Source organism: Chrysoperla carnea, chromosome 2 (assembly GCF_905475395.1).
Source record: "Chrysoperla carnea chromosome 2, inChrCarn1.1, whole genome shotgun sequence".
Taxonomy (NCBI): Eukaryota; Metazoa; Arthropoda; class Insecta; order Neuroptera; family Chrysopidae; genus Chrysoperla; species Chrysoperla carnea.
In genome coordinates, this window is record NC_058338.1 from 33702853 (window position 1) to 33717740 (window position 14888).

Below are 14888 nucleotides of genomic sequence, written 5' to 3' on the forward strand. Positions count from 1 at the left end.
GACTTCTTATATATTATTAAAAATTATATACTTTGAAGTTACAATTATTAATAAAAACAAAATATAAATTTTCACTGGTAGTAAAAATTAAAATTGAAAAATTATGGAAAAATAGATCATGACGTCCATCATCAATGACTCATCAGTTTAAAATATTTTCTCTCTTCATTTTCATTTATAACTCTGTCATTGTTTACATTTTATTACAGAGGAAAATTAATGCAACTAAAATTGTTGGACTCAAAGAAAGACATTATAAAAGTTTCCCGACTGTTATCAGTTACGAGCCTGGATTGACTTTTAAGTTACTCTGCGAGTCTAATCGAATTATTCAATATATATTTATGATTTCATTCTTTGAGCGGAACAATAATTGCATTAATTTTCCGCTAGAACTTGGAAGATATTTAAGGTGATAATAGTTACTTGTTAACCCGATATATTAAATTTTGTTTATTACAACTATAAAATCAATTCTTGATGTTCGACGAATTTTTTCTAAAATTTGTTTTCCTTGACTGAACTATTGTTTATCTTTATAAATGTAAGATATTATTTATTATTAAATTTAATTATGAATTTAACGATTAAACATAAATTTATTTTTTATATCTTTTATATCAAAATAAAATTATTTAAATATATATAAATGTTTATATGAGAATAAAACATTTATGATTGTGATGAGGGACCCACATGGTTGATGACACGAGCACGAGCCTCTCTTATGAACTACAAGCCTTTCCCTATAATATAATATATATTTTATTAATAATTGTATATTTATTTCTATTCAACAAGTCACACATGGTCTCTAAAAAAGTAAGGTATGCATTTTGTATACGCTTTTAAAATGGAAACACATCGCCATAAAAATGTTACTTTATTTGATTTTTGTTGATACTGAAAAATAGATAATATTTTTAAGAATTTTTTAAAAACAAGAGATTTATTCAAAAATTTAAAAATTTATGAATTATTAAAAACGTTATGTTAGGTTAGGTTATATTGGCTGTCCACGGCTGTGTTTTACCAGCTTCCCGCTGATAATTTCATTTATCAGTTTCTCAATTTCAGAGCCTGAGTGCACTTCCTTCATGCGTATACCATGCACTACACCAGCCCATCACAACTGTTAATTAAGTAACGCCTTAACCAACTGAACTAATAGGGCGACCGTTAATTAAAAACATTTCTTTGATAAGTAAATGAGGATATCGCGTTTTTCAACACCTTCACTTCTTTCCTTAAAATTATATTCTTGGTTGTAACCCAAAAATGTAATCCTTGTTCCTTGTAAACCGGAAGATTCCGGATATAGCCCGGAAAGACGGCAGCCCTAAAATTATTATGTTCATCAAACAATACTCAAACTATCGATTTTCGTTTGAAGCTTCAAACTAAGCCCCATTTTAGAAAATTTAGTTTTTCAATCGACTCAAAACAACTAACAGGTCGCAGTAATTTTAGTTTCAGGAAATAAGAAAGTCAAATAGAATAATATTGGTCACTATTCAGGTGATTGGTCGATGGCTGTTTTTGAGAGATTTTTTTCTCGCACTTTTTCAATATTACCCAATAACAATCTTTATTGATGGTTATTTTAATTTTAACCTTCTTTGAATTATTTTATACAAAAAATTCTATTGAAGCACAAAATGTGATCCAAGCTTTTTTGATTCTCTCAATAACCTGGATAACTTGCTTTCCTCCCTTAAAAAAGTCATATAAAAATTTAATAACTTATGCGTCGTTTTCAAAGTAATCAATTTTTCCCTTAACCTACGATAAAATTTGAAGATATAATTATAAAAAAAAATTATTTGTTAATTTCAGTTTAATTTTGTGGGTCGAATTTTGGGACCACGAGGTATGACAGCGAAACAATTAGAACAAGAAACTGGATGCAAAATTATGGTTCGTGGAAAAGGATCAATGAGAGATAAAAAGAAGGTAATTAATTGATCTAATATTTTACTTTAAAAAAATTTCCTTTTATTAATAATTCATTAATTTCTCAAAAAATTAGAGCATCCATTTTATCCATACTACAACCAACGTTTCCAATGATTATTTCCTATTCCCATTCTTAACATTCTGCTTTTATTAAAATAATGTATTAATTAGTGAATAATTAAATTTATCCTTCCACATGCATCGTTTTAAATCATTTGGGACTTTTAATATTTTATTAATTTCATCATGTAAGTAAATATTTTTTTTTACTTTTTATTATAAATATATTGAAAGCGTAAGCTTGGAATTTGGGAATATTCTTAGTAGACAAAAGCCTATTGCGGTTAGTCTTTCAATCTCTGTCTCAATGACTTCACAGAGAAGGGTAGACCGCAATTCACTTTATTCGTTTCTATGGGGCGGATTACCTTTCTTACGCAGATGGACTGCATATAAATTTAAAAAATGCAACGCATAATATCTTTCGTTATTTTCATTGGGTGTTCTTAAATTCCACCTTTACCAGAAAAATTTTAAATTCTACATAATATTTATCTCTCCTAAAATAGATTCATTATGTCAAAAGCTCTTTTAAGACAAATGGTTATTTTTAATCGTAATACCATATTTCTACCTTTAGTCATAATTCTAAAAAAAAAACATTAATTAGCCGGCAAAGTTAACTTATTAAATTATTAAAACAATGTATGAGATATTTTACTAACATTGAATTTGATTTTATAGGAAGATCAAAATCGAGGAAAACCAAATTGGGAACACTTAGCAGATGATCTTCACGTATTATTAACAGTCGAAGATACTGAAAACAGAGCTCAATTAAAATTGAAAAGAGCTGTTGAAGAAGTACAAAAATTACTTGTACCAGTAAGTTTTTAAATATTTCATTATTTTTACAGTTTATACATTATATTCCGTTATATTTTTCTATTCGCAAATAATATTTTAATAATTGTCGTAACGGTTGCAAAATTTACCTCAAAATTGTTTTCTTTAACTCAACAGTGCCCGCTTAACGGCGTTAAAAAAAAGTAATTATCGCCTTTTTGTTAAAAATAGGCAAAAATTAATAAAAAACATGTTTTATTAGTTAATCTGTATGTACAAAGCAAAAAGGCACTCATTTACTCGCTGATTAAACAGGTAAATACAATTGTCATTCCAGTCTAGTGATCTCTTAGATTAAAAAGTGTTCCACAGAACGGTTCCCGGAATACAATAACAATTTTATGTAACCTGACTCAATGCCAAAATTTGGCACTCCTCCCTTTTAAACAAAAACCTGTGATAAGCTACAGCAAAGTTATAAAATTAGTCCGGAATGGAAATTTTATTCAAAAGAAAATAATATTCAAATAATGAAATATTTTATTAATATTTTTATTATTAATTGCAGCAAGCTGAAGGTGAAGATGAATTAAAGAAGAGACAGTTAATGGAGTTAGCTATAATAAATGGCACATACAGAGACTCCAGCGTAAAAGCTGCAGCTGCTGCAGCAGGTATATTCGAAATTATATAATTTTATTTTCTATTTTCTTTGTTTCTTTTCGTTTTTCTTTAATAATTAATTTTTTTTCTTTTGTTCCAAAAAAAACCAAAAGCCTTAACTAACAAATATTTTTTTTGTAAATCATTTTACAAAAAAAAAAAACAAAATCGTGCCTTTCAAAAACGTTTCATTCAATTGGAGACGTTTCATCCAAATTATATTTTTGTTCTCACTTCAACAGGTTATTTCACCTTACCAGAATATACCACTACTACTACACAACCTTGCAACGTTACATATCAATCAGTAATTGGTAATCCTAATGCCATATTTTATCCCTTTTATTACATTGTTACTGTGGATGAAGATACCATTTGAGATGGTTTCCAATATAAAAAAATATGCATGTATGTATTTTATTTGCAAATTTTTATCTACAAACAAATGTAACAATACAATTTAAGAGCAAAAAATTTTTGGCCACAACTTTTTACTAAGCATGTACTTAAATAAGCAATATATTCGTGGGTTTTATCCTTTGATTTCTGAGAAAATATAAGCATAATTATCACATCACAAAGAGGGATAAAAATCTGGATGGAATGTCACTGGATAAAACGTTTATGAAATATTCGATTTTTCGTTTCTACCCCAAAAGATATTTTCAATTTCGAAACATGCACGATAATATATTCTTTTTAACCAAATAACAATATTCTTTTAGGGTTCGAAATTTTCGAATTTAATTTCTTATGGATTATCAAACTCCCTGAATCCCAAAAGAAACGTTGGAAAGGTTTTTTATGATAAAACTATTTCTCATGGACACAAAAGGCACATAAACAGAACAAATTCTTGAAACATGAGTACTTCTTAAAACTGACTGTAATTTCGTGTAGTGTGTACATTTGGTATACATCATTAAATTTTCTAACATTAATAATACTAAAACTAATATTAAAAGAAATTATGTCTGAAAAAACGTTTCCAACGACCCATTCGAAATTTGCTAGGCTTTTGATGACTAACACAAAACAAAGCTGTCCATAAAACGACTGTTTGTGTGTTTAACTAATGATGTTTGTCGTTTTACCTTCTTACACAGCATGTGATGAAGAATGGCGACGTGTTGCAGCTGTTGCCGCCGCTGAAACACAGCGTTTATTATCTCCAGCAATGCCAGGATTAGCAGGATTAGCTGCACGCACACCACAACCACAAGCACCATTAGGTGCACCATTGATATTGTCACCAAGAGGTACCGGATTACTACAAGCTGGACCACCTGGACCACCAGAACATTTAATATACGCTCCATATGCAGATTATGCAGCTAATTATGCAGCCGCCTTGTCAGCAGCATCACCATTATTAACTGCCACTGCTGAATATGCAACACCAGATGGTGGGTTATTTGCGCGCTGACGCTATATATTTATGTAGATTTTAATGTATATTTGATTTTTTAAATTCATTTTATTTTATTATTAAATTAAGTATTCGCCATATTTTGAAGCAGAATTCTTTTAAATGTTGCTATAGAAATATATATACATATATATTATTACATGTACAGTTCTCGCTAAAATATTGTACATTAGTTTTTTTTATTTTGCATTTGTTATGTCGTTTTTTCTTTAAATTAGTTTTTTAAAATGATTTATATATTTACGAACGGGTAAAAAACGAAGTATTTCAGTGTTTTTTCTGTAATTGTTAATTGGACTCTCAATAAGATTGTTTGGAAACAAAAGCAAACTATTGGTTGTGAAAACAAAGTAGGAAATCTCATTCACAAGTAAATCTCTCTGACGGACAAATAATCGAACTAAATAGTCTAGGCTATAAATAATTGTTAAATTTCGAAATTATGGGTTATTAATTCTCATTTCCTAACGGATAATGTATTAAAAATTCGTCGCGCCGTAAACGACTGCTTTTTTTTTTTTTTTTGTTTATCAAAATGGAAAAACTTCAAAAAATTGTATCCTTTGTATTCCATGAAGTTACAAACTTATTTTTTGATAACAGCGAAAACCAAGGACTTTTGAGAAACTAGAAAAAACTCTTTATGTTGAATTGCTGATATACAAAACGATCGTGAAATAGAAGACAGTTTCACGTAGGAAGAGACATTACCAATTAATTGCGCTTGTCTATTTATCTAGCACAAATCACAAAATTTGTTTTGTTCAATTTAAATCGAATACGAATCAGAGCAGAACGTTTAAATTAACGTTCAAAGTTTGGAATTCAGGTCTTCTCGCATAAAGCGATCATGCATCCTTTAATCTCAGTTAAAATTTTGTTTAATTTTCGTACGAAAGATTTACTCATCTAAATAATTTTTTTTAAATTTCATATGATTTTTAAGACAGCTCTGTTTTATATCCACTAAATCCAGTTTTAATCTTCGAATAATTTGATCAAATCCATTAAAAATATTTATTACTAGAATATTTAGTTCAATATTTTGGCACCGTATTTATAAAAACACTACTGTCTACTAGTGCCAACAATCTTAAAATATGACGTCTATTTGCTTACAAGTTTCAAGTATATTAGTGTTTTAAGTAAATATAATTTAATTAGCATTCGATTTACAATTAAATATATTCTGATATGATTAATTCACTAATTATATTATCAGCTGCAACTTTACGAGGGTTACAATAATTTAGTAATTCAAACGTAATATCTTAATTTTTTACTGTGATAATCCTCCCCAATATATTAGACAACAATTTTTTTTGTTTTTTTGACAAAATTTTTCTTTAGACTTTTCGTGACTTCGAGTAGTTTTCAGTTCTTTCATTTATTATATTTTGAATTTTTATTGGTTGTTCATTATTCCAGTTGAATGACTTTAAAAGTATTATCATTTCCTTAATTTGTAAGATTTAATTTTATAAAGGAAAATGTTTATGACCTTTATCGATAGCCATGACATCTTTTGGTAGATTTTAAAAATATTTTTACAGTGCATTTTTGTATACAATTAAGCATAATACATATTTTCAATTGATGAAAAATTAACCTTAATGATGCCTAAGCTACAAAAATGTGATAGCACTTTAAGCAAGTAATATTTAAAGAAATTATTTTATATTTCCTGGTGAAAAATGTTAACTTTTCTTAGGAACAGTTAAAGTTAATGGACAATTTTGTATTCAGATTTAAGATCAAGATTTTTATTTTTTTTCTGAAAGTATGAATTACTTTTGACTAACACAATTTGTTTGTTTTAGAATTTGTACTTTTTGTCAGTCTAATTACAACTGAAAAAACGTTTTTGTAATCATTTCGTGTCTGTCTACCTGCCAGAAATCATTTCATAGAATAACAACATACTTGAGCTTCTTTTTTGGAAATCACTCTGAGATACAAGTATTTATTCAGGAAAAGATCGTTCAGAACAATCTAAGAAAATACATGAACATTTTAAATTTGGATTGACATGAAACTGTCATGTCAATTTGGAGCTGTCATGTCAATTGTTAAATTTTGCATATTAATTTCGATACTTTGTTAAGCAATTTACAACTCAAACTCAATTTACCTATTAAACTAACACTTGCTTGCTTTATATTATAAAGACGTAATATTATAGTCATATTCCTATTTTTAGGGCTCTGTATCAAAAGAGGTAAATGGAGTTCTATTGCTGACAATACAACGCTGTCCATCCGTCTGCCAGAAACTTATTATAGTTTTTAAACCAAATTAAGTTACAAGAACTTGAATTTTCTTAGTTCAAGAAGGAAATTCATATTAGAGGAGAGACATTATAATAACGAGGGGGGACAATTTTTTACTTTATCTATGTATAAAAAATCGTTTTTAGTACACAACATCGATATCGGTTAGTAAACATTTCCAAAAGAGACAAAATTGTTACAATTTACCTGTTTCTTAAAAACGTAACATTAATCAACAAAAATAATGAACAACCAGACTAAATAAATTTATTTCAAAATACTTTTAAAATTCTACAGTATTTTCTTAAATGTATTCAAAAATTATTTCTATTTTATCCTGAAAAGAAAATCAAACGAAATCACGTGTTTCTTTTATTTTTCTTCGCATTTTAAAAAAAATGAAGATTTTATCATTTTTGTTACCATTTTTAAATGTTTATTTTAGCCATATTATTATTATTAGACTATAAACAGAAATTATAAATTGTTATTACTTTTAAGATAGGAAAAATTTAGAAAAATATATATAATTATTATTATTATCAAAATATAAAAAAAAATAATTTGTGCTTGGATATATGCTTTAAAAGCAATTTTTAAATATTGCTAAAAACTTTATTTTTACTATATTTACAAAAAACAAAAAAAAAAACAAAAAATATTAAAAGAGTACATTTATTATTTATATAAATTTTTTTTATTTGATATATATTTTTGTTCATTTTTTTTTTTTATGATGACTCTGAGTATTATAGACGACATAGCAAATAGATTTTCAACCTGAAGATAATTTCATACAATGCAATTCAATTAAAAACGAAAAGATTCAATAACCTAATTAATAAATGTAATTATATTTAAGATATAAAAACCATAAGAATTAAACTTTTTTATCACAGATTGAACGGTTACATGTCTTGGAAATTATTCTTTTAAATTACTTAATATTTAAAAAAAATAGTTCGTTCTATTTTTAAAGTGTTAAAAAATTTAAATATATTCTACAAAGATTAGTCTTGTATGGCAAATTCATAAAAAGGATCTACAACGTAGGCACTAAATCAAAATCAGTATATTATATTAATTTTAACTAACAATAAAAATATGTTGTATGAGGAAAGGCAAACTGATTCTAGCTAATATGCTCAAAGTAAGCGGCATATAACAAACTTAAAATACAATCGGATATTAGATTCCTAACAACAATAACACGAGTTAATAAAAAAAATATTCAATTTATAAATGCGGAGTTTTATCTACCAATGTTAAAAACTGAAATACAACCGGATATTAATTACTTCAGTAGAATCTATAACAGTATTATTTTGACAGTATAGTAAATAATTTTTTTTGTCCCTACTGCGATCAGTGGCTATCTAAGAATTCTAATTTCTTTCTTATTAGATGGAAGTCGTTCAGAAAGTATTTTTTCTTTAACGTTTATGTACCAGTCGTGGACTGAGTTATTCATTTAATAAATCTGAGTGGCTCACTTTAATTCCGAAAATAAAGTAAATTAAGAAACAAATTTAATTCAAATTTGTTTTATCACTTATTAAATGGATAAAGTACAAAATAATTTATAGATACTTACTTATTTTTTGGGTAAACTTAACTTAAATAAACTTGATAGAGAAATTGTTTGTTTTTTAATTTAATTTTTCATGTAATTTTACAATTTAAAATGGTTTATCTAAACTGTAAATTCAAACGCCAGTGACATCAACTAATCGCTTTTGTAACGCCACCGGACGGAGATATGATAAAATAACATGCAAAATGATAAATGTTTTGTCTCTCAACTTGTTTTCACTATATTATAACATAATTTTACAAGAAAACAAGCGAAAAAATGTGAATTTAACGTGATTCCGATTGGCCCCCAGCTTCAATGAATATAAAGGCGTCACAACCAATAATGCAACTTCTCTATTGGGAGCCAAAATCGAATATTTAAGATAGTCAAAATTAATCTTTGTATAATATACGCAAATTTTAGTGGAAACCAAATTGATATTTATAGAATAAAACCCGAATTTTCTTTTTAATTACAAACATTTAAGACATGTAACCTTTATTAAAATGAACTACAATTTTCGTTCTACTTAAGGTTCCCATCGTAGGTTCTTAAAATATTTCTATATGAAATCAACTCAGTGAAGAAATAAAGAAACAACCCAGTGTGAAATAGCCCAGTGAAAAAAAATCTAGTGATATAAAAACCCAGTGAAACTTAGCTTTTTTTTTATTTTTTTATTTATTTAATAAACATTCAGGTTACAAATCTTTTTGTTTTACCGACTGTACGTATTTTTTGTCGAATGATAAATTTTTACATACTATATAGGGTGCTAAAGCTTTTTATTTGCTCTTTATTAGGTATAATTAATTATTGATAAGTATATTTCTAGTGTAATAAGTTATTTATTATTTTACATTTGAACTAGTCGGCAAAGCATTACACACATCACATCGTAAACACACGCATAATATTTTTTTATTATTTTTTTATGAATTTTTGAAATCTTTTATTTTTTTATTTTTTTTTTTACACGATGCCTGTAACAAATCTTAAAATAACAGGACATATATTTATATAATTATTATAAAACAAAAAACAGTCATATAGTCGAAAATTTTATGAAATTGTCAACACGAAAATTGCCATAATCTCCACATTTGTGTCCACATTATCTATAATAATATAAAATCTATCTTCATTATAAACAAAACAACTCGTAGTGTTTATAGTTAAAATTCAAACCGATTTTATAAAATTTACAGACTGACACAGAATTAGATATTATTTTTGGAAAATTTAGCTCTTGTTTTTCAACAAGTATCTTTATATCTTCGCATACATTTTTTCTAACAATGCGTTCATGTGTCAAAGCTTATAAGCAGTAAGCATTCGCTTCAACAAAAGCGAATGTAATCGCAATATCATTCAATTAAATCTAATGTACATTATTCAAAAATGCTTTCTCCCAGGCGCCCTGCAGGTGTCTGCAGGTGCCAATAACATATTGGAGGTTTCATCGTCCTCCATGCAGGCCCTACAAGATGTTAGTTCAATCGACAGTGTCCTGGAATTTTTTATAAATGTGGACATAGCTCAAAGACTTTTTATAATATCATATTCAAATACGCTTTTCTATCATAAAATTTACTTAATAATCTCAACTTGAGGCAATTCATAAAACTTTCGAAACTCGTAAAATGTTTTTTTTTTTGTCTACCTTAAAAAACACGTAATTAGATAATTCGTATGTTGTAAAATAACCGTTATGGAAGTTATGCTTCATTTCTCACGCTTCAAGTTTATTTTTTTAAATCTTTTTATTTAAAAAAAAAATGTAGCCATTGTTTTTAATTTTATGTGTGGTGGTCGGTTTAAAAAAATTAGGATTATTTTCGCGGTGAAGCATTAAATTATTCTACTTATTTTTCGCGCGCTTTTATAACTAGAGGACTATACTACACAAATTATCTTTTTGCTTATGAAAGAGAGAGAGAAAGGTTATATTTATTAGTTATTAGAAAAAAATAACATGTTAATTCATTTTTAAATCGTCGATAATGTTAGAGGGACCAAAATAGTTATTTACATAAAAAATAACCCCCTACTAACTAAAAATTAAATTCACTGATTAGGTAAATTGAACTTCGCAAAACAAGAGAAGATTCAACTTAGTAATAAAAAAAAAAACCTTTTTCTGTGAAACAATTTTTTTAAATTTTCATATTTATTCATATTTAAATGTAAATAGAGCAAAATAAGATAAAAAATACTCAGAAAATTGAAAAGATTTTCAAGTATATAAAATTTTTTATTAAAATGTAGATATATTTTTTTTCAATTGTAAATATTTTACAATATTTTATTTAATTGATAGATTTTTTTTTTAAATTACATTTTCATAGATAGATTATTTTATAGATTTATCATTTTCATATTTTTTTCACCATACATAAAAAAGATCCCATTCAAAGTTTTTCACTGTTCATCAAATAAAATTACTCGATCAAATCGAGGATAAAATTGTCAATTTTCAATCTATACGATGGAGGGTCTTTCAAATTATGTATGGTTTAAAAAAATTCACAGTCCAGTCATTACAGGTTAAAATACATAAAATTATATCTCAAAAATATTGATGTTTGACGTATATATCTATTATTCAATTTCAATGAATTTGTGGAATTTCGAAAAATATCGAGTACAATATGGCTCTCTAGATTTTATAAATTTTTCCGTGTTTGATATCCATTATCTTAAATACTTCGAAAATAAAATTTTGGAATTTGTTTTGTTTATTTTAATATGCAAAAAAATATTCGTTCTTCTTAAAATTTTTTATAAAAAGTCTGTTTTCTCTATTATTTTCTCTTATCTTTATATCATTACCACTTGTGAACACATCACTCTAAAAGTGCTGACATCTGTATTTAAATTCCGTTAAACATTTTGATCGCATCTAACCAAACGGATCAAGGATCAATTGAAATCACAACTATTCAAATGTCTTTTACTTTAATTCATAAAAGTTAATTCATCTTTTTCATTAATGTGTAAAAACTATCTTGAAACCATATTTATGTTTCATATTATGACCAATAAAATCGTTTCATTTTTGGTGTCAATTCTATAACAAATCTCGATAGACACGAAAAATAGCTACAACATTTACATGATAGATATATACGAAATATCCCTCAATAATTCTCAGTTAATTGGAAATCAATTTCCGCAGTTACCATCTAAATTTTTGCTTACAAATTTTTAAAGAAAAATGCAATTATATATTTTGTACCTGTAAATTAAAAAATAATATTTGTCCCTAGAAAATATCAGAAAATTAAAATTGACAAATATATTTTTAAATATTATTTCATTAATTTAAATGAAAGAAATAAACCAGTATATTATAATATATATTATTGATTAAAATAGGAAATAATTTTAATTAATTATAATATAATGTTTGTTATTTGCTGCAATTGTTATATAAAAAATTTAACATGTGTAGCTGCAGGCGCAATGGCAGCGAAGCAGCGACGCCACCTGGGTCAAATAAGAGACCATCCCTATCAAAGGGCTGGAGCCCTTTCGTGAAGGTTAGTTATTGTAATTTTTCTCTTTAGATTTTTATAAATAGGGTGTATTTCCAGTGCCAGGCTGCATTATTTATAATTTTTAAAATACACATTTATGGTTGATTCAATAAAAATCAACTGTTTATATGTTTTTCAAATATTTTGATATGTTTCAGCAGAAAAAAAAAGGACTTTGATTTGAAATACTTTAATTTATTTTTGAAATCTTATACAGCTCTCTTTCGAAACCATCCCCCTATCCGTGTAACGTCATTAATATGACTAATCAAAGTCCTTTAAAAATTTAAAAACACATTATTGTTAACTTGAGCCAATGTGGACACTATTATATGCGTCATCGTCGAAGTTTATCTCTTATTTTTTTGTATTTAATTATAAGAAAATATTATTATATATTATTGCAAGCTATCTCAAATACATTTTATTGTTTTTAAAATTTTCAAATTACAAAGTTATATTATTATACAGAAAAAGAACGATTTTAGAAAAAAATAAATATTTCTTTGTTAAAAAAATTCGTTGATTTTTATTTTAATATGTTTTTCATATATCATAGTATAGAGAACGGCGCACTAGTTAGAATTATTATTCGGACTAAATTTTTTTTTTGCATTTTCTATAGAGAACATCAACGTTGACGATGACTCTCGAAAACAGAAAGATTTTAACACATCTTACGTATAAAATTCGCTGTATTAACATTTGGCACATTTTTTGTGCTTTTACACTTCAAATGAGTAAAAATTATATACTTGCTTTTTTATATTGTAACAAACAAATTTCATCTCAATCGAAACTTTAGATTATTTACAATTAAAAACGAAATATGATTTTTTGGAACTTTTATACACAAAGCAATTGTCAAACGATCGGAAATAGAAGTAGATATAGAACACCCAAAATATATAACCGAATTTCGTCACTAAAATAAATTTAACCCAAATAATTTTCTTACAAGTGCGCCAGTATAATCTATCTATACTATTATTTGAATGTTGCAAATTTTCTGATTATGTGCGTGTAAATAAATCAACATCGCACCCTCAAGATAGCAGAAAGATCCTTCAACATTTTATAAACAGCCATACATCGTCGATTTGCAATATTCAAATAGAAAGTCCAAAATTTTATTAACACTTGGAGGATAAATTAAAATTTCACAAAACATTTTTTTAACTAAATAATTTTCCTTTAATTTTTAGTGTGCATTTTTTTATGTTTTTTCGTACAAATTGTTGTCTGTTTAAAATCAAATTTTTATTCATTTGTTTTATATTTTGTTTTACAGGGATGATTCTAAATGGTGTCTACTCAAAATAACTAGGTCAAAATAACTGATTCTAAAACAACCAGTACAGAAAAATCAAATAAACCTGACATTTTTTGTTAAAACCTGGTGGAATGTGTTTCTTAAGTATCAAATATCATTTGTAAACCATGAGTTTGATTCGTAAATGTTTTTACTTATTAATAAACAATAAATTGTTAATTAAATGTCCATGTTAAATTTGACTTAAAAAATTAATAAATAGGCAACTTGTATTACGTATATGTTATACATGTATAATAGTTATTCAATTATTTAACTAACACTCACATATATGTAAAACAGATTTCCTGTTTATTAATTTTTTAAGTTAACTTTAACATGGACTGTTTTATTTAATTAACAATTTATTGTTTTTAAGCAACTAGAAACATTTGCTCAACTAACTCATGGTTTATGAATGATACTTGACACTTAAGAAGCACATTCCAGCAGGTTTTAGCAAAAAGTGAACGATTTATTTCATTTTCCTTAATCTGTTACACCTTTGTCTGTACTAAATAATAATAAATAATAAGTAATAATTTTCTAGTTATTTTTGAATTGGTTATTATTTACTAGGTATTTTGATTAAACACCTTCTAAATACGAACTTTCGAGGCTGATTTAATTTTTTTTAAATAATTGCATTATATTATATTATGATTAAATTTATTAAATAAATTATATATTATGATTAAATATCTTAAAAATGTTCATGTATATTAGAAAAATAACATAATCAGTCCTTGAAGTTTTTACTATGGAAATAAATATTTGACTTTACAGATCAATTTAAAAAATGGGCAAACATAGAAGAAACACACTCAAAAGAAAATCTCCTTAATAATTTTTTTTATTTATTTTATTAATTAATATGTCCATCTGCTTGCACAAATAAAATAAGTCACAATAATTAATTAATCGATCAATATTACAAAAAAATAACTTCTTATTAAATAATAACACAAATTAATATAATTTTTTTGGTAATTTGTAATAATAATACTTAAAAAATAATCTAACACACGTGAAAAATACCACATGGCCAAGTTGACTAACGATTTTTTGCTATTTTTTTTATTGTTTATCTGCGCATCATACAAATTAATTTTTTTCATGAACCTCAAACTCTGTGTGTTTTGGGGAACATTAAAAAAAATTCTTATTAATAACTTTTATTCTCAATGTTTTTGTTTAGAAAAACATTCAGCTTTTATATTTTGCATTTCGAAAAATTTTTGGTGCACGCTTTTTGGTTTCGATAATAAAAATTTCATTTATTCATTCAAAAAAAATT

The 14888-nt window shown here is 26.1% G+C and overlaps 1 protein-coding gene across 2 annotated transcripts in view; it reads left to right on the forward strand.

Annotated features, from left to right (window-relative positions):
• The window catches only part of LOC123293427 (protein held out wings), a 278973-nt gene that overhangs the window by 262360 nt on the left and 1725 nt on the right, over positions 1-14888 (forward strand). The window contains exons 3-7 of one of the 2 annotated variants that reach the window (XM_044874247.1): positions 1837-1953; positions 2701-2841; positions 3371-3476; positions 4572-4871; positions 12195-12282. In XM_044874247.1, the coding sequence (XP_044730182.1) occupies positions 1837-1953; positions 2701-2841; positions 3371-3476; positions 4572-4871; positions 12195-12280 (750 nt within the window). In that variant the 3' untranslated portion in view covers positions 12281-12282. Of the gene's footprint in view, positions 1-1836; positions 1954-2700; positions 2842-3370; positions 3477-4571; positions 4872-7094; positions 7416-12194; positions 12283-14888 lie in introns of those variants that run through there. The other variant, XM_044874246.1, reaches the window with a different exon arrangement.